Here is a 19,204-nt window from a genome sequence, read left to right as displayed (position 1 = left end):
TTCTAAACTAGCCTACCTGGTTAAATAAAGGTGAAATCACTTTTTTATTTTTTTTAAACAGACCAGCAACTCTGTTATAGAAGGACTGCAACGCACAAGGATTTTATACACGCACACACACACACACACACACAATATATAATAAATCATATAGGATCATACATGCAGGACAAGTGTTTCATTGATACATAATATATTTAATTTAAAAGTTTGTCATGGAGTACATTGGAGTAGTGGACAGAAGTAGTAAACAACATATTGTATAGCTACTATATTCTTGGTAATTTGCATAGATTTAGCATTAACATACAAATACAGAAATGTTACTTTTGGGCTAAATGTTTCATTGTGTTTATTAAGAGCAAAGACATAATTTAGAGATAAATAAAAATCTGTTTAAAAAGGGCTTACCATTCTCTACATCTGCATAACATTTTAGCGCCCTCTGCTGTAGATGGACTGTCTCTGCTACCTTCCTACCACTGATGGGCAGACGTAACAAACAACACAGACCAAAGCCACAACCAAAGCAAAAATGTTTAACATTTTCACAAAGAATTTTGTCTCAATAACTTGGGGTGGCTGGATAATAGGAGACTGGATAACATGAGTCTGCTGTACAACAATGGATGGCTGGGGCTGGGAGTTACTGGGGGAGTGTACTGCCAGTGGTGGGGCAGGAGCCGGGGGCATTAAAAGGGGAAGCCCCTGTCTCCTCTGCTCCTCCAGAGCCTCAGTCAGAAACACCAGAGCTTTGCGTGGGAAGGTCGGTGCGGCGAAGAGGTTGGAGGTGGGGACAAAGAAGTGGGGTAGCAGGCCGCTCCTCGCGTGGCCCTCCAGGGCCCCTAGGAGGTGCATGAAGCAGGCAGGCAGCTGACGGGGCGTCCACAGGGAGTCCTGGGCCCTGATGGAAAGGGTGTGTAGGAAGACTGTCTTCCCGTGGTAGGAGCACAGAGCATCCAGCTCCTGAGGGTAGCGTTTCTTCAGTCCCTCGATCAGACACTTGAGGAGTTTAAAGCACTGCTTACTAAAGAAGAGGAGGAGAAAAAGAGCGGTATTGTTCATGATGTTGATGACTTCACATAAAGGTATTTGTTCAGTATTAGGGCTAAATGAGTCACAGGTGCTGGTAAATGCTGTAGTAGAGTGAATTCTGACCGGCAGCACTTGGTGGAAGAGCTCTCGCAGCAGGTCCTCTTGTTCCCATGAGTCTTGATTAGTTCCTTTTCTATGTGAGAAAAGGAAATCCTCCAACTCTCTGCAGCAGACAAGCAGCCACAAATAAAAGGGAATAATTTTAAATAAAAGGAAAAATATCATTCACATTCACTGTATCAATCATGACAAAATCTATCCACATACATCTATGGCTCTGGCACAAAAACAACAATAATGTTACACACACCTTTAGCTGCCTCACTGAGGTTACGCCCTGGTGGTTTCTTGGGCACAAAGAAGCAAGTTTGGTGGGTGAGAGAGCGCCGGGTCTTCTTCCCCAGCCAGTTGTTCACATCTGGGCCGGCGCGGGCAGCCAGAGGCCAGCCCTGTGAGGAGGGCACTTCCAAGGCGGGCACCACATCCACAGAAAGTAGTTCCTCTTTCCCATTATCCACCTCCAACAGGGAAAGGTTCAGCGCTGGGGAGTTTGGACGCTTCTTATTCACAACCCAACGCCAGCTATTTCCAGGCACTGCTGATCAAAGAACACACAAAAGCATACAGGTATGTGCCATGTTTAGACAAACAGTTTATATTACTAATATATATATAGGTGGCTGGAGATGTGTACACCGACCACTGACCTCTAAGACTCAAGGATTCATATTGACCCCTCAACAACATAGCATCCACAGATAAACCAGTTGGACAAGATACAGTATATAACACAGAGTATGGGTAGGTGAGCACTTGTATGACTGCATTTCCAAAGTATCAGGTGAATATAGATCAGTTACCAGACCTTTGTAGGTGCTGATGAACTTTCGGACCAGACGGTGCATTTCACTTATGATCTTGCTGGCTGAGATGGTGAGCCCATCTTCCAATAGGAAAGACCGTATGTGGGAAAGCGTCGGTCGGGATAGGGCAACTTCATAGAACAGGCCGTGGTATTGGTCCAGCTCAGTCATTTTGAGGCGGGAAGGAGACTGGAGCTTCAGCATCATGTCAAACTCATTTGGGTTGTGTATCTGTTGGCACACAATGGTAATAGGTACTATGTATTATTTACATGCTATTTCGTTTCGTTCACAGGATTCTAATAACAGTAAAGTATACTCACTGAATGCAAAAGGCAGGTTTGACAGACCCAGATTTGTAAGTCCAAAAGACTTACAAACAGCAACACTTGACATTCAACACAAGAAGAACAACGACCTCCATGTTTGCATGTCATGTTTCCTATTATGTAAAGTATGTCAGAGATAAGGATCAGTATTGACTCATAGATACTGCTTAATCAGTCGCTCAAGGTTCATCCATGTTTATAAAAACACACTTTTAGTGAAAATGTGGATAATTTGCTGCCAGTAATTATTTTGTGTTCATGGGTTTTAATTGAGCCACCAGCCAGAGACAATTCCCGTCTCATGGTGTGAGTTACCTTAACCATCTCGTAGTATGAACCACTGTTGAGCACAGAGGCTGACTGGAAGTAGGGCTGCTCGTCACTGTTCTTGAGGAAGACCAGCAGGCTGTCCCGGAGATGGTTGACCAAGTCCACGGCCCACTGGCGGTCACTCTGGCAGAGCTTGAGATCCTGTGACCGAAGCCTGATCCAGCGGGCCAGCTCTGGGGTGATAGGGGCCAGCTCGTACCCTGGTGTGGGGTTCTGGGCTGTGGACAGATCGAAGTATTGGCAGGACTGTCTCAGATGAGCATATTTCCTGACAACAAACAATGGGTGACCAAATAATTGAAAGTGGTGCTTAATAAGAAGAAACAAGTGTACAAGAGGCACAGAGAGAGATGAACAATGAGATAAAAAAAGGTGAGATGCCAGTACAAGGATTTTTATTTTTTTATTTTATTTCACCTTTATTTAACCAGGTAGGCTAGTTGAGAACAAGTTCTCATTTGCAACTGCGACCTGGCCAAGATAAAGCATAGCAGTGTGAACAGACAACAACACAGAGTTACACATGGAGTAAACAATAAACAAGTCAATAACATGGTAGGAAAAAGAGAATCTATATACAATGTGTGCAAAAGGCATGAGGTAGGCAATAAATCGAATAATTACAATTTAGCAGATTAACACTGGAGTGATAAATCATCAGATGATCATGTGCAAGAAGAGATACTGGTGTGCAAAAGAGCAGAAAAGTAAATAAATAAAAGCAGTATGGGGGTGAGGTAGGTAAATTGGGTGGGTAGTTTACAGATGGACTATGTACAGCTGCAGCGATCGGTTAGCTGCTCGGATAGCAGATTTTTAAAGTTGTTGAGGGAGATAAAAGTCTCCAACTTCAGAGATTTTTGCAATTCGTTCCAGTCGCAGGCAGCAGAGAACTGGAAGGAAAGGCGTCCAAATGAGGTTTTGGCTTTAGGGATGATCAGTGAGATACACCTGCTGGAGCGCGTGCTACGGATGGGTGTAGCCATCGTGACCAGTGAACTGAGATAAGGCGGCACTTTACCTAGCATAGCCTTGTAGATCACCTGGAGCCAGTGGGTCTGACGACGAACATGTAGCGAGGGCCAGCCGACTAGGGCATACAGGTCGCAGTGGTGGGTCGTATAAGGTGCTTTAGTAACAAAACGGATGGCACTGTGATAAACTGCATCCAGTTTGCTAAGTAGAGTATTGGAAGCTATTTTGTAGATGACATCGCCGAAGTCGAGGATCGGTAGGATAGTCAGTTTTACTAGGGTAAGTTTGGCGGCGTGAGTGAAGGAGGCTTTGTTCCGGAATAGAAAGCCGACTCTAGATTTGATTTTGGATTGGAGATGTTTGATATGAGTCTGGAAGGAGAGTTTGCAGTCTAGCCAGACACCTAGGTACTTATAGATGTCCACATATTCTAGGTCGGAACCGTCCAGGGTGGTGATGCTAGTCGGGCGTGCGGGTGCAGGCAGCGAACGGTTGAAAAGCATGCATTTGGTTTTACTAGCATTTAAGAGCAGTTGGAGGCCACGGAAGGAGTGTTGTATGGCATTGAAGCTCATTTGGAGGTTAGATAGCACAGTGTCCAGGGAAGGGCCGGAAGTATACAGAATGGTGTCGTCTGCGTAGAGGTGGATCAGGGAATCGCCCGCAGCAAGAGCAACAGCAGCATACCACCCTGCATACCACTGCTGGCTTGCTTCTGAAGCTAAGCAGGGTTGGTCCTGGTCAGTCCCTGGATGGGAGACCAGATGCTGCTGGAAGTGGTATTGGAGGGCCAGTAGGAGGCACTCTTTCCTCTGGTCTAAAAAATATCCCAATGCCCCAGGGCAGTGATTGGGGACACTGCCCTGTGTGTAGGGTGCCGTCTTTCGGCTGGGATGTTAAACGGGTGTCCTGACTCTCTGAGGTCATTAAAGATCCCATGGCACTTATTGTAAGAGTAGGGGTGTTAACCCTGGTGTCCTGGCTAAATTCCCAATCTGGCCCTCAAACCATCATGCTCACCTAATAATCCCCAGTTTACAATTGGCTCATTCATCCCCCTCCTCTCCCCTGTAACTATTCCCCAGGTCGTTGCTGCAAATGAGAACGTGTTCTCAGTCAATTTACCTGGTAAAAAAAAATAAAAAAATAATATTACAGGGAGACTCTCGGGTTGGCTTGGTTAGGCATTCAGAATATGGCAAACGCCCTGCTTCTTTGTTCGTAAATATCCTTTGCGATTTATTTTACATTTTTAGATGTTGTATGTTTTATGACTGCAGCAAGATGAATTGCCTCTGATGACATTAAAGTTTTCTGAATCTGACTCATAGTGTTGAAGCATGAATGGTGCAATTTTCGCCCCGTTTTACAGGATTATGCACACATGAACTTCATCTCCAAAACATTTTTTTTTTTTGTACTTTGGTAGTTACAGTCTTGTCCAATCGCTGCAACTCCCGTACGGACTCGGCAGAGTCGAAGGTCGAGAGCCATGCGTTCCCCCGAAACACGACCCTGCCAAGCCGCACTGCTTCTTGACACGCTGCTCGCTTAACCCGGAAGCCAGCCGCACCAATGTGTCGGAGGAAACACTGTACAACTGGCAACCAAAGTCAGCGTGCATGCACTTGGCCCACCACAAGGAGTCGCTAGAGCGCTAGTTGACAAGGACATCCCAGCCGACACTAGGCCAATTGTGCGCTGCCTCATGGGTGTCCCGGTCGCGGCCGGCTGCAACACAGCCTGGGATCGAACCCGGGTCTCTAGTGACGCCCCAAGCACTGCAATGCAGAGCCTTAGACCGCTGCGCCACTTGGGAGGCCTCCAAAACATTGCAGATGCAATAATTCACTCAACTCAGAATATGAATTCTGGCTAGACCAATGAATGTAACATCTTACTGATTGATTGTCTTAGCGTCTTTGACATACAATGATACCCACATCAGATGAGGACAATCAACAATACCATTGAAGCGAGCAGGTCGACCGTGCTATTACCTGTCAGGTGTGGTCTCTGCCTAGGGAGGGGTGAGTTGTGTGTGGCTGGGGTACTGGAGTTTCCACCAGTCTCCTGACCCAACGATGCCCCAGTCTGAGAGTCCTCTATGGGGCGGCCTCCATCTCCATCTTGTCTGTCCAGATACCCACCCTCCTCTGCCTCTCTGCCCAGGCTAGGTTGGAGGTCGACGGGGGTGGACGATGTCCTGGCGAGGGCCCATGATTGAGGAATTGTCTGGGGCTCTATAGAGGGTGTGGATGGAACTGAGGTCTGTCTACTGGAGGATGATCTCCTCTGAGGTGTGGTTCTGTTCATCTTTCTACTGTGATCAACACACGCACACAAACACACACAAATCAATCGATTCAGAGAAACGAAAATGACATAAATAGAATTTGAATATCCTCTTCCTTTTAGGTTGAAAGTATATGGGACGGGACCGCGCAGTAACAAAAACAACCTTGCTCAGTCTTTAGTGGGTGCATAGTAACGTAGTATCAGAGATCATGTTACTAAGTTCTTTGTAATTTTAAGCACGGTATATACAATGTACAATGACTAATGCTGAGGTCCTGCCCAGAGGAATGAACGTAATTGTGGTTTCCTAGACCTTACCTAAACCAGGCTACATGTTACTCTAGATAACTTCACTTGCGGCCTTTTCTTCATAATCCCAGACTGATTGTTAGAGAATCATTCAACCATTGTGACATTTTACAGGGGTTGTTAAGACTTACCTGCTATTGCCCAGTCGTCACAAATTGCAGCTTGCTAGGGGGACATTGAAACGTCACTATTGCTCCTCTCTGTGTCAGCTCGAGTAATTCTGGTTCCTGACACTATTCTTTTTCTATTTCCCAAGTGTGATGTCACATATCAAAGATAATAGACCGTTGCTCCCTCTGTCTCTGGAGCAGTGGATCATGGACTGCACAATTGAATTCTAGGTGTGGTGTTGCTAGGGACAGAGTAAGGAAGAGGTTTCACCCGTATGACGTCATTCCATAAAGATTTGTCATGCTCTACTTGGCTTGTGAAAGCTTTTGTATATAAAAACCACGCAACTAGTTTCTCCTTCTGTCAGAACCCCTTACCTTGACAGTAGCCGACATTTACCGGGCTACTATTTCCCCTATTGAGAAATCACTCTTCTCTGAAAATAGGAATCAACAGTACTGACATGTTTATCCACAGCACTTACATTTCTCACATACATTTCTGATGTAACTCAAAGGAGAGAATGCTTAAAACGGAGGCAGTGAATCATATCTATTGAATATTCCTCAAAGAAGTTGGTATTATTTTCTGTTTGTAGCCAATATTGTAAACCAATGGAGTGTATTCAGCAAATCAATCCAAAATTTGACAATTAGCTCAATGTTTCACAGCAACAGGAACCAGACTTTATTTTAATATTCTAGCACAACATATAATTTCATGATAGATAGCAGTATGTATCCAACAGTAACTGATTCAGCGTTTTGGCTTTATGAGAATCAAGAAACAGCAGCGTTTTGGCAGTTCATGTTCATGGTTTTTTATTTTATCATCATTTTCCCTAAAGCATTATTCTTCGAAAATTTGCTTTCCTTTCCTGCGAAAATTTTTGCGATGGGTTTTTATTAGCATTAGCCAGTCCTTGAGTAGAGAGCTCAGGTTCTGAGACACTGCAGGATGGGATGCCGGTGACACGCTTTGTTGTTGCTGGATGTCTGGAGCAGGAATTCATTTAGCTTTGGCAGCCTTAACGGCGGACTTGGTCACCTTGCCAGTGCTGGCAGCCTTCTTGTCGACGGCCTTGATGACACCAACAGCCACGGTCTGCCTCATGTCACGTACGGCAAAACGACCTGCAACGATGCAGCAGCAAAGAGAAATGGGTACTGGACAGGCCTGAATGATTTTTTTGTGTAACAGGCTAAATTAGTTTTGCTACAGTAAATGGAGTGTCAGAATATTCCAGAAGTTATTGTAGTTCCAAAAGAGTTTTTGTAAGTGACGTTGTAAGGTATTAAGGCTAGTAAGATCTCTTCACCTTCTTACAAGCAATCAACAGTAAATGTGTGGTGAGGTCTTTCAACACCAAACGGCTGCATTACCCAGATGGGTCCTATACAGTGATGATAACCCCCCACGTAACATTCAGTTTTTCAATAGCACTGCATAAATAAGACCCATAATCATCATCATAAGGAATTAGTGTGTGACTCACCGAGGGGAGGGTAGGCGGCGAAGCTCTCCACACACATGGGCTTTCCTGGCACCATGACGATGATGGCGGCGTCTCCAGACTTCAGGGCCTTGGGGTTGTCCTCAAGCTTCTTGCCGGAACGACGGTCGATCTTCTCTTTGAGCTCGCTGAACTTGCAGGCAATGTGAGCGGTATGGCAATCCAGCACGGGGGCATAGCCCTGGGAGATGGTGCCCGGGTGGTTCAGGATGATGACCTGAGGATTGGGGTAAAGGTTGGGTAAGGATGGGATAGAATCTAGAACTACATTGACAGGGGGTTGGAACGTGGGTAAATAGAATTTAAAAAACGTTTAATGAAAGTGCAAATGTTTGTCCAGAAACGAGACATGAAGGAAAGTAGACTTGGAAATATGAGTATTTTCTATTATCTTTAATAAATCTACATTTAAAATCAGTCCCATCTCTCACCTGAGCGGTGAAGTTGCCGGCCTCCATTGGAGGGTCGTTCTTGCTGTCTCCAGCCACGTTGCCACGACGGATATCCTTGACGGACACGTTCTTGACGTTGAAGCCGACGTTGTCACCGGGGAGAGCCGCTTCCAGGGTCTCGTGGTGCATCTCCACAGACTTCACCTCAGTGGTGACGTTAGCGGGGGCGAAGGTAACGATCATACCAGCCTTCAGGGTTCCAGTCTCCACACGGCCCACGGGCACTGTTCCAATACCTAAAGGGAAGCAAGTATTTACCCACAAGAGCCATACCTCTTCATGTCTAAAGAGAATAACCAGTATATTGAAACATATTGATCTATGACTGGTTCTTACCTCCAATTTTGTAGACGTCCTGCAGGGGCAGACGGAGAGGCTTGTTGGTGGGGCGGGAGGGGGGCAGGATGGAGTCCAGAGCCTCCAGAAGGGTCACACCATTGGCGCCACCCTCCTTACGCTCAACCTTCCATCCCTTGAACCAGCCCATCTGCAATGGGAAACAGAAGAAACAATGTTACTGTTTTTGTGTGGATCAAAGTTAGGATGAGGCTTGCTGACCTGTCAGTGCTTTACCTTCTATAACATTCCAGCCCTAATCATTTAGGCATATGACCACCTAAAACTACACTGCTGCAGTGGAGTGTACTGTGCGAATGGACTACTCACGTTAGGGCTAGCCTCCAGCATGTTGTCCCCATGCCACCCAGAGATGGGCACAAAGGCGACTGTGGCAGGGTTATAGCCGATCTTCTTGATGTAGGTGCTGACCTCCTTCTGGATTTCCTCAAAACGCTTCTGGCTGTAGGGGGGCTCTGTGGAGTCCATCTTGTTGACTCCAACGATGAGCTGCTTCACTCCCAGAGTGTAGGCCAGGAGAGCGTGCTCACGAGTCTGCCCGTTCTTTGAGATACCGGCCTCAAACTCACCAACACCACCAGCAACAACCAGCACAGCACAATCAGCCTGAGACAAAGACATGACACACTTCAAACTTCATGGTAAAATGCCACTACTGATCATTTCATAATTAGGAAACAGGAAACCAGCAATGATTATTAAAGCTTGTCTTTACCTGAGAGGTACCAGTGATCATGTTCTTGATGAAGTCTCTGTGTCCGGGGGCATCAATGATTGTGACGTAGTACTTGGCGGTCTCAAACTTCCACAAGGAAATGTCGATGGTGATACCACGCTCACGCTCAGCCTTCAGCTTGTCCAGCACCCAGGCATACTTGAAAGAGCCTTTGCCCATCTACACAAGCCGAGAATTAAGTTTGCATTTATTTCACTTAAGTCTATTGCCTACACAGTTCTGTAATATTTTTAGATCATATCTACCCAATTAGGCCTACTACAAAAGCATATCATTTTTTGGCAGTTGTCATTTACACAATCCAGACTAACACAAAATGACTGCCTAATCAGATGAAGATTATTCTGCTAGTTGAGCAAGTTTCTTTCCAGCAATATCCTGTTGCCCAAATACGTTTGACCACCATATCATTTGCATACCTTCATTTTAAGTGATATCTTTTTACCCGACTAAACGATTTGCATTTAAATGACTCAATACCATTTTTAGAAGGCATTTTTGCATTCAGTTACCGCAGAATGACTGGCCACAACTGACAGCGAAACACTTTTGTACAGTAGGTGTCGCTTGTGTCAAAGCAATCTTTCCAAGGATTTATTTGTAACCACGCCCGTTAAAACATCGCTATTCATAGCTGCAGACATAAAATATCCCGAGAAATGTCAGGGCGCCCAAACCTACCTCAGCAGCTTCCTTCTCGAACTTCTCAATGGTTCTCTTGTCAATACCCCCGCATTTGTAGATCAGATGGCCGGTGGTGGTTGACTTGCCGGAGTCGACATGGCCAATGACCACGATGTTGATGTGGATCTTTTCCTTTCCCATGATTTACTGATTGAAAGGAAACTGACGTAACTACCTATGCACAAATATATTTATACAAAATACACGCAAATAACACGGTAGCAGATGCATAACATTTTGACGCCTGACGCATAGGCACCACTGACTCATGCACCATGTGCTATCCGCAAATCGTCCTCCATGTTAAATCGGAGGACTAGCGAGCCGGCCATGTTGGGTCGTCACTAGTTACCACAGTCAAAGTCATACACCCCGCCTAGTTGGAGTTAAACATAACGACACGTCTAACCCCAACTCAAACCAATTAGTTATCCTTCTAGTTTAACTTTAAGTTCAGGCGATTAGTTCGCTGGTAGATCGTTAGCCTCTAAACATGAAGGATCAACTATGCTGGACCGAAATGACCATTATCGAATCCAAATGAAAACGAGCAGTTAAAAACACCCATCTCTAGTACAATTAGACCGGTCCTTAATCATGTTCCTAGAGGAGTTACTTGTTAGGCTGGTACAACTCATTACCACCCCAATATCACAATTTTAAGCTAACAGCTTTGAGTGAAGCTTTGACACAAGCCATTAATGACCAGTACATCCTGAAATAAGCATTCTGTTGCACTAACCTGCGATAGGTTTACGGTTATCCCTGCTTTAGACCGGAGAAAAAGGGAAGAATTTGCTCTCACATTTATTTTTATACCGGTGCTGTGAGGGGCGGGAGAACTGCAAATGCTAGAGCACAGCTGTCATCAATAAAATAGGGTGCTATTGGTTGCACCAGTGTAACCCACCAAGGTGATTGGACTGCAAAAACCCATCACTGGGCACAGCCCTGCAGCTGTCAGGGATAGGATCTGTCAAACCAGCTGCAAAGACCAGTTACATACAGTATTGCACTTGTTCTACCCTATGGAGCAGCTCCCACTGAACTACAAGCACAAGGAGAAAGGATTAAGGAAAACAGCAAGGTTTTTGGTCAAGACATTTAAAGACCTTTATTAGTTACCAGCAGTTTCCTTCCAATTTAATAGTGGAATCAAACAGGTTCAGTTCTCAACCATTTACACAATTTTACTGAAAGAGGCACCGCCAGTAATGACGAAGCCACAATTGTCTCCACGTTGGGTTCCTTTCCTGCGGAAACTTTTACGATGAGTTTTAATCAGCATTAACCAGTCCTTAAGTATAGAGCTCAGGTGTTGAGACGCCGCAGGATGTAGGGCAGCAGACCGCGCCACCCGAGGGACGTCCTGTGGGAGGGGAATTCACTTTTTACCGGCCTTAACGGCAGACTTTGTGACCTTTCCGCTTGAGGCGGCCTTCTTGTCAACAGCCTTGATGACACCGACAGCGACTGTCTGCCTCATGTCACGCACAGCGAAACGACCTGCAGGAGATGGAAAAAATAGCGTTACTAATTTGCCAGAACCATAGAGGACCTTCAAGGATTATTAATGTCATGGTGACGAATGGCCTGTGGATAACTTACCAAGAGGGGGGTATTCCTGGAAACTCTCCACACACATGGGCTTGCCGGGGATCATGTCAACGATAGCAGCGTCCCCAGACTTCAGGAACTTGGGGGCATCTTCAAGCTTCTTGCCGGACCGACGGTCGATCTTCTCCTTGAGCTCACTGAACTTGCAGGCGATGTGAGCAGTATGGCAATCCAGCACAGGGGCATAGCCCTGGGAGATCTGGCCAGGGTGGTTCAGGATGATAACCTGTAAAAACAAGGCATGGTCAATTAACGCAAGAACTATGGTCAGGGGACGTAACCTGCCCCACCCTACTTTAAACCGTATGCCTACTTGAGCAGTGAAAGTGCCAGCCTCCATTGGAGGGTCGTTCTTGCTGTCTCCAGCTACGTTGCCACGACGGATATCCTTGACGGACACGTTCTTGACGTTGAAGCCGACGTTGTCACCGGGCATAGCCGATTCCAGGGTCTCGTGGTGCATCTCCACAGACTTGACTTCAGTGGTGACATTAGCGGGGGCGAAGGTGACGATCATACCGGCCTTGAGGGTGCCCGTCTCCACACGGCCCACAGGTACAGTTCCAATACCTTAGGAAACCAGGGGAGGGTAGATTAACCAACGAGCAGAACCAAGCCTTTGCGTGTCAGTCACTACACAAAGTTTAACAGATTCTTACCACCGATTTTGTAAACATCCTGGAGGGGCAGACGAAGGGGCTTGTCTGTGGGCCGGGATGGGGGCATGATGCTGTCCAGGGCCTCCAGCAGAGTCACCCCATTGGAGTTACCATCCTTACGCTCGACCTTCCATCCCTTGAACCAGGCCATCTGGAATAAGAGAAAAAACATTTAGAAACAGTAGGATGTATGCAAATGACAGACAAGACTATTACACATAGTAGTGTACTGTGGGGATGGACTACTCACGTTAGGGCTAGCCTCCAGCATGTTGTCCCCATGCCACCCAGAGATGGGCACAAAAGCGACTGTGGCAGGGTTATAGCCGATCTTCTTGATGTAGGTGCTGACCTCCTTCTGGATTTCCTCAAAACGCTTCTGGCTGTAGGGGGGCTCTGTGGAGTCCATCTTGTTGACTCCAACGATGAGCTGCTTCACTCCCAGAGTGAAAGCAAGGAGAGCGTGCTCACGAGTCTGCCCGTTCTTTGAGATGCCGGCCTCAAACTCACCAACACCACCAGCAACGACCAGCACAGCACAATCAGCCTGGGGGGGGGGGGGAGAAGAGAAATTAAGGCTCATCTTAATACATTAATCTGAAACTTATAGGCTTTAGATAAACAGTACAGTCTAAATGCAGCGGGCCCCACTCACCTGAGATGTACCAGTGATCATGTTCTTGATGAAGTCTCTGTGTCCGGGGGCATCAATGATTGTGACGTAGTACCTGCCAGTCTCGAACTTCCACAGGGAAATGTCAATTGTGATACCACGCTCACGCTCAGCCTTCAGCTTGTCCAGCACCCAGGCATACTTGAAAGAGCCCTTACCCATCTAAAAAGGGGAAGTCAAATTAGTTCCTATATCAAATAACTTCAATGTTTCAAGCTACATGTCAAATTGCGTAGTGAGCAAGTACAACATTCAGGGTCAGGCCTCGAATGTTATGGGAAACTATGCCAGTCATTTGCACGAATTAGAAAACTGAAATGGATTGTTCAGTCTACTTTCAGAAACGTAATTTCTGCATTTTATTAAGTGGAAATAGAAACTGCGTGCAATGAAGGGTTTACTAGAGATGGTACACAACTTATTGTCGACTTTCCGTAGCCGGTTAGGATAATTCGTTTAGTAAGTTACGGTTAGCTAAAACAATATATACGTTGTACCCTTCCTGCCACGAAGGCCTCAGCCACCATTACACAAAGTGCATTGTCATTACCCGGACGCTAGGCCCGCGCAAGCGCCACCCCACATGCGCGCACTCGTTACACACCCTACCGGCTTCGCTGTTCAAAGACCATGCTGGCGTCGCCATTTAATCCGAAGTATTGTAACCAACAAGCTTAGAAAATGCTTACCTCAGCAGCCTCCTTCTCGAACTTCTCAATGGTTCTCTTGTCAATACCCCCGCATTTGTAGATCAGATGGCCGGTGGTGGTGGACTTGCCGGAGTCGACATGGCCAATGACCACGATGTTGATGTGGATCTTTTCCTTTCCCATGGTCGCTTAGTTTCTGAAATAAAATTAGATAAAACTACTCAGCTAAACCTCATTGCCTCTGGGAATATGGCTGCAAATAAAATGCCGGTCACTCTGTATAACCATCAGAGCATCTTTGTCGATGGTCCAAAAATATACATATCCCATTAAGAATAGGACCCCATAAAAAAAAAGTCACTCGACAATGTTAACTCAACCGATGCGATTTGACAAAGGGTGAGTGAGCCATGACCACGTAGGCCTTAGTCCGCCATGGGCCAAACGAGACACGTGTTACTTCTGGGCCACGTCGTATTAAGTTACAGAAAGATTTCCAAATATCCTAAAGGAATTTAGCTATCACAACTCGACACCTGTCGTCTGGGCTACCGTGCAATTTACATTAATGGGATAAAGACATTCCATTTAGTTCGTCAGCCACACAGACCACTGCTTTAGTATCCTTTGTTCTTTCCCCCCAGTTTCCCCTCCCCCAACCGAAAAGTGTAATTTTCTGACAAACTAAAAACTTTAGTAAAGACAACATTAGGGCCATTTGTATAAGGTAATTTAAGAAAGCAGCATCCTTGACGTTACACCATCAAATCCACAGGTTAATTGAGACAGACAGAAGGCTAACTGAAATGTGTTAGCTATAGTACATTTTCGCAATTCGGCTAGCTATAAAAAATAAAAACATAAGAAACTTGTAAATTCAAGAACAGATTAGGCCCGTTTTTGAAACCACTTGAGGCTTAATGATGATAAACGCGCTTACCGGTGTCACTACGAAATCACACTGCTACTACCACTGCTGTTGCCCTTAGCCAGGTAACAGAAAGAGAAAGAATGATGGTTGAGTTGGAGTTTTATACACGGGGAGGTGGCCAGATTGGGTTGCACCCCCGCTTCCTTTCCCCTCCCTATTCGAATCCGCAAATCACACACAATTCAGCAAAAACTGGTCAAGGATAGAGGGAATACAGGTTATTTCAAATTTACATCAAAAGTTGATTTTCTGTCTTCTTCTTAGCTCTTCGCTAACCCCTTTCCGAACCTTTACCTAATTCTCAGAATTCACCACGTTAATTCTCATAACCTGCTGCGTAAATTCTCATAACCTTCTACAATAGTAATTTCTGGTCATACATAAACTGTTCCCTTCTAGCCAAAACCAGAGAAACGATCCTCGCCTGCTATGTCATGATGTAGAATATTTTCAATTTTGAAAGTAATCCTTTCTCATTCAATCAAATAATCTAAAAACAACATAGCTTGGTAATTGATAAATTGATTAAATAACCCCAAGTGGTCAAGACTAGCCTATCATTGGACCTCAAATATTTGGATTCTCTGGATGTTTGCTTCTTCTTGAAAATCTATCATATTCAATGATGATGCTGGAGGTTTGAGAACGTTGATGATTCCCATAAGGGGCTACTTGATACATTGTTGCATTACCATCCTAATTGTCAGCCTCTCTCTGGCTTTAATTGTACTACAAAACAAAAATTGTCAATACAAACCATTCTAATTCACCTCAAATTTTAATTTTATAATTATTTGTATACAATCTAATATGTTGTCTCTGTCTTTTTCCCTATAACACTGTCCAAACACACTCTTTATTGGCATGAGAAAAACATGAACAATAAACCAGAGACTCATTCCATAACTCAACTGACAGAGTTAAACTGTAATCTGAAAATAAATCTCCCCACTGTATGTTGAATGTGATTAGTTATCTCAACAAACCAATCCTCACTCTGTCTCATAAACCTGAGTGAGATGATCGAAGCCTGTTTTCTAAAAAGGAAATTCTATCATTTCATACACTTTTTTTCAACATTAGTACATAGTGTTTACACAATTGTCATATCAAATTTAAATTATACATTTTTACTCTGTGGACCATAAACTGTCGGTGAAGAGAAGCACATTTTTGGGATTATTGCCTCAGGAGCAGGCTACACTAGACTGAAAATACATGCCCTTGACTTTCTCATTATCACCATCCACCTGTATTGACTCTAGGTGACCCAATCAACATAACAAATACATAGATTTTCACTCAAACAGTGCACTGAAAAGGGAGAGCCAGGCTCATTGTTTCAATGGCCTGGAGGGCACCTCCACCACATCTCACACACATTCAGATTCTAAAGAGGTTCAGACCAGGCCAAGATGAGTGACTACAGTGGTCAATGAGTGTGAGGGAGTCCCGCTAGATTCTCCACTCACATTCGCAGAGTATAATGCTAACACTGAGTGCTTTCCATAATGATCATATCAAGCAAATTCTCCAATAAATATAGTAAAAGCCATGTTAAACCTCTCCTTGTTGTGTTGCCCACCCAGTCCACAAGCAATGTTACATTCTATAACACTGGATCAAAGGTGGGTGATGTAACTGATTGCAGTTCTACATTCTACAGTTCCTTTTCCCCATAGCCTTGTCAGTGAGTGTGTTTTATGATACATATTAGTGAGGAAAATGCATGTTTTTTTATCAACATTTCAGTCAACCTTTTCCAAAAAACAAACAAACTACAATATAGACATTGAATTATTTCATTCCCAGCACCACAAAGATTTGATGATGTGGATATTGACATTTGTCCAATATATGATCAATATATTCTGATCTATTGAGCCTATTCCAAAGGATGCTGTGGAGAGGTCACAGAGGTCCGACTCAGGGCCCTGCAGCCTCCGTACTGTCCCCATCACCGTTGAATTCCTGATATAGGACAGCTGGCATCCCTTGGCACGGTGACGCCACTCCCCGACTATCTTTTCCTCAGTTCAGGTAACAGTCACAGAGCTCAGCTGCTGCTTCAATCAGCTCACAGCACAGTGAGAGGGGGAAAGAGAGAGTGGGTGAGAGAGAAGGGTACTCACAAACCATGTCAGAGATAGTGGGCGAATGCACAGATAGTGTCCGAGGAAGAGAGGAGATATAGGATGGGAAGCCGGAAGAGGTTGAAAAAAACAGGGGGAAGCAAAGGTGAATAGAAGCGCTGATGCATTGGCCAGGAACAGGATTCCAGGGGGCCAGACAAAAAACATCTTACCCTGGCAGCTATAAGATGACTATCCCAAAGAAGAAAGAGGAGCACTCAGAAAGATGCATGGATCTTTAGGTTTATTCAGGATTACATTTCAGCGTGTCAGACGCCTTCCTCAGAGAGTTCAGGAGGATCTTTTAAGAAGTGTTGGCCTGATATATCAGAAAACAGGACAAATGGTTTATTCCATTAACGTTTCCCCATTACATTGGCCCACATATTTGGCTGGGTTTTATGTGTCAAAAATGTTTGCACATTTATCATGAATAAACTAAACACAGGAAATGTGCCCTGATTGTCCCTAATCCTAAAAGATGATACAGTACTGCGTCTTCCTTTAAGAATGAGGAAGGATCTAGCACAGAATATCACAGTAAAAAAGGCCAACAAGTAAAGGGTGGTTGCAGCACTAAAACCAGAAGAGCAGGCGAATGGAACTTAACTACATTCTTAACAAAAGGGCAATTTGTTGAATCTACAACATTGGGTTGGCTTGCTGACGCCCAACGCCACCCAAACTTGTATAATTAAACCATTGCTAAACCAAACCCAACAATGTTATGAAGAGACACTCTCTCGGTTCCTATCTGTATTCCTGTTTTTAATAGGGACGCGGTGACAACAAGTATTCAGCTTTAAAATGTGACATAACAGTTATGATCAAATATGACAATCATATGTTGTGTTATGAATATTCAGCTAAGTTTATTTTACAAGTAGGTGAAACAAAATGGGAAGTAGGTAGGAGGTGACTGTGCATTCACTGTAGTGCTATGATTAACAGCTAAAGGGCTGAATAAATGCAGTCCACCAGAAAGGGGAAGGGGATGAGAGCAGGTAGGACTGACAAAGAGAAAACTATGCTGTAAGACAACCTCCAGTGATATTTGAACGTTTACTGTTGAAAGCAATATCCCAAGTATAAATACATTAAAGCACACACACAAAAGGGTAAAAAAAATAATAATAATGTTTTGAGGAAGTGTTTTTTTATCCAGACACAACAGCAAACTTCAATGGCAATCAAGGAGTTGGTTTGATGGGAAGTCGATGTTATCAGCCTCCCTCCAATTTATGACAGATTTCCTGAGTGATCTTAGATTCATTCTGACTATTAAGGGACAGACAGTACTACTGTCGCTTTTTTTTCTCGTTTTTCAAGTGAAGGTCTTTTAAGGGAGTATGCGCTTCGGCTAGCCGGATTAGGACTGAAGCATGCTGATGACTACCTGTACCACCTTTTGTTAAGTAAATCAGTTGTTAAATGAGCTGAAAATGAGACTGGAGTGCCACCTTAATTACAGGTTTTCCCCCATGGAGCCTACTGTTAGCTACTTTCATTTTGTCCTGGGGCCTCACTAAACTGACACTAAAATGACAACTTTTGCCTTGGGGATATAATACATAATGTTGTATTTGTACATCATGTACATCAAATTGGCAGGGCAGATAACTGTTTAATTCGGGCAGAATCCCACTAACTGTCCCGACAGCAACAAAAAAAACAGAATTAGTGAATCTGTAGTGGACCAGCAGACTCAGAGAGCCTGGCCTAGAGGCTGTTTGCCTACTAATCTCACTGTAAACCCCCTCCAGGTCTTTGATCACTTCTTTGTTTCCTTTTCTGTCTCCCTCTCCTCCAACCCTAGCCACTCAGCCCCTACCCAGATGGTCATGCGCCATCGCAATCTCTCCCACTACTCTCTCCTCTTCTATCCTATCATCTCTCCCTTCTGCTAAATCCTTCTCCCTCCGGTCTCCTGATTCTGCCTATTCGACCCTACACTCCTCCCTTTCCACATCCAATGACTCGCCCTTTCCTCCCGCCCGGCCCTCCCCTCCTGTTCTGTGTCTGAGTGACTCATTGCAAGCTTACAGAACAGGGGTTCGGGCAGCTGAGCAAAAATTGAAAAAACTTTGGAGGACCTATCATCCTTTCCGTCCCTCCTCTCTACCTTCTGTTCCTATGGGGCTGCTGCTAAAGCCAGTCTCTATCATTCAAAATGTCAAGCTTCTGCCTCTAACCCTAGGAAACTCTCCCTCTATGGACAACTTTATCAATCACTTTGAAAAGAAGGTTGACAACATCTGCTCCTCATTAACTCAGCCTATTGAGTCCACTGGTCCCACTCACACAGAACTACCTTATGCCTTGATCTCTTTCTCCCCCCTCTCTCCAGATGAAATCCTGCGACTAGTTATGTCCGGCCGCCCGACAACCCCATCCCCTCCTCCAGACCATCGCTGGAGACCTTCTCCCATTCCTAATTTCCCTCATCCCTTACCACTGGCTGCGTCCCAGCTGACTTTAAAATGGCCAGAG

At 44.8% G+C, this 19,204-nt stretch overlaps 3 protein-coding genes across 3 annotated transcripts; all 3 read right to left on the bottom strand.

Moving 5' to 3' along the window:
- Nucleotides 1–218: 218 nt before the first annotated feature.
- LOC129819657 (cyclic GMP-AMP synthase-like) lies at nt 219–6,872 on the bottom strand. The gene is made up of 7 exons (XM_055876108.1): nt 6,331–6,872; nt 5,593–5,915; nt 2,603–2,835; nt 1,961–2,189; nt 1,406–1,690; nt 1,159–1,258; nt 219–1,027 (listed from the first exon to the last, which is right to left on the bottom strand). Exons 2-7 carry the CDS (start codon nt 5,906–5,908, stop codon nt 469–471), a joined length of 1,722 nt encoding a protein of 573 aa, XP_055732083.1. The 5' UTR covers nt 5,909–5,915; nt 6,331–6,872; the 3' UTR covers nt 219–468.
- A 95-nt stretch (nt 6,873–6,967) lies between these two features.
- LOC129819658 (elongation factor 1-alpha-like) lies at nt 6,968–10,904 on the bottom strand. Its single transcript, XM_055876109.1, has 8 exons — nt 10,795–10,904; nt 10,050–10,199; nt 9,348–9,527; nt 8,942–9,238; nt 8,612–8,762; nt 8,255–8,511; nt 7,806–8,040; nt 6,968–7,443 (listed from the first exon to the last, which is right to left on the bottom strand). The coding sequence occupies exons 2-8, from the start codon at nt 10,191–10,193 to the stop codon at nt 7,319–7,321; spliced, it is 1,389 nt and encodes a 462-aa protein (XP_055732084.1). The 5' UTR covers nt 10,194–10,199; nt 10,795–10,904; the 3' UTR covers nt 6,968–7,318.
- Nucleotides 10,905–11,140: 236 nt separating this feature from the next.
- On the bottom strand, nt 11,141–14,701 carry LOC129819659 (elongation factor 1-alpha, oocyte form). The gene is made up of 8 exons (XM_055876110.1): nt 14,592–14,701; nt 13,691–13,847; nt 12,984–13,163; nt 12,579–12,875; nt 12,329–12,479; nt 11,983–12,239; nt 11,661–11,895; nt 11,141–11,558 (listed from the first exon to the last, which is right to left on the bottom strand). The coding sequence occupies exons 2-8, from the start codon at nt 13,832–13,834 to the stop codon at nt 11,437–11,439; spliced, it is 1,386 nt and encodes a 461-aa protein (XP_055732085.1). The 5' UTR covers nt 13,835–13,847; nt 14,592–14,701; the 3' UTR covers nt 11,141–11,436.
- Between the last annotated feature and the right edge of the window lie 4,503 nt (nt 14,702–19,204).

This window comes from Salvelinus fontinalis, chromosome 22 (assembly GCF_029448725.1).
Source record: "Salvelinus fontinalis isolate EN_2023a chromosome 22, ASM2944872v1, whole genome shotgun sequence".
In the NCBI taxonomy this organism is placed as follows: Eukaryota; Metazoa; Chordata; class Actinopteri; order Salmoniformes; family Salmonidae; genus Salvelinus; species Salvelinus fontinalis.
The sequence above is the reverse complement of the archived record's forward strand: the minus strand, read 5'-3'. Positions and strand labels throughout refer to the sequence as shown.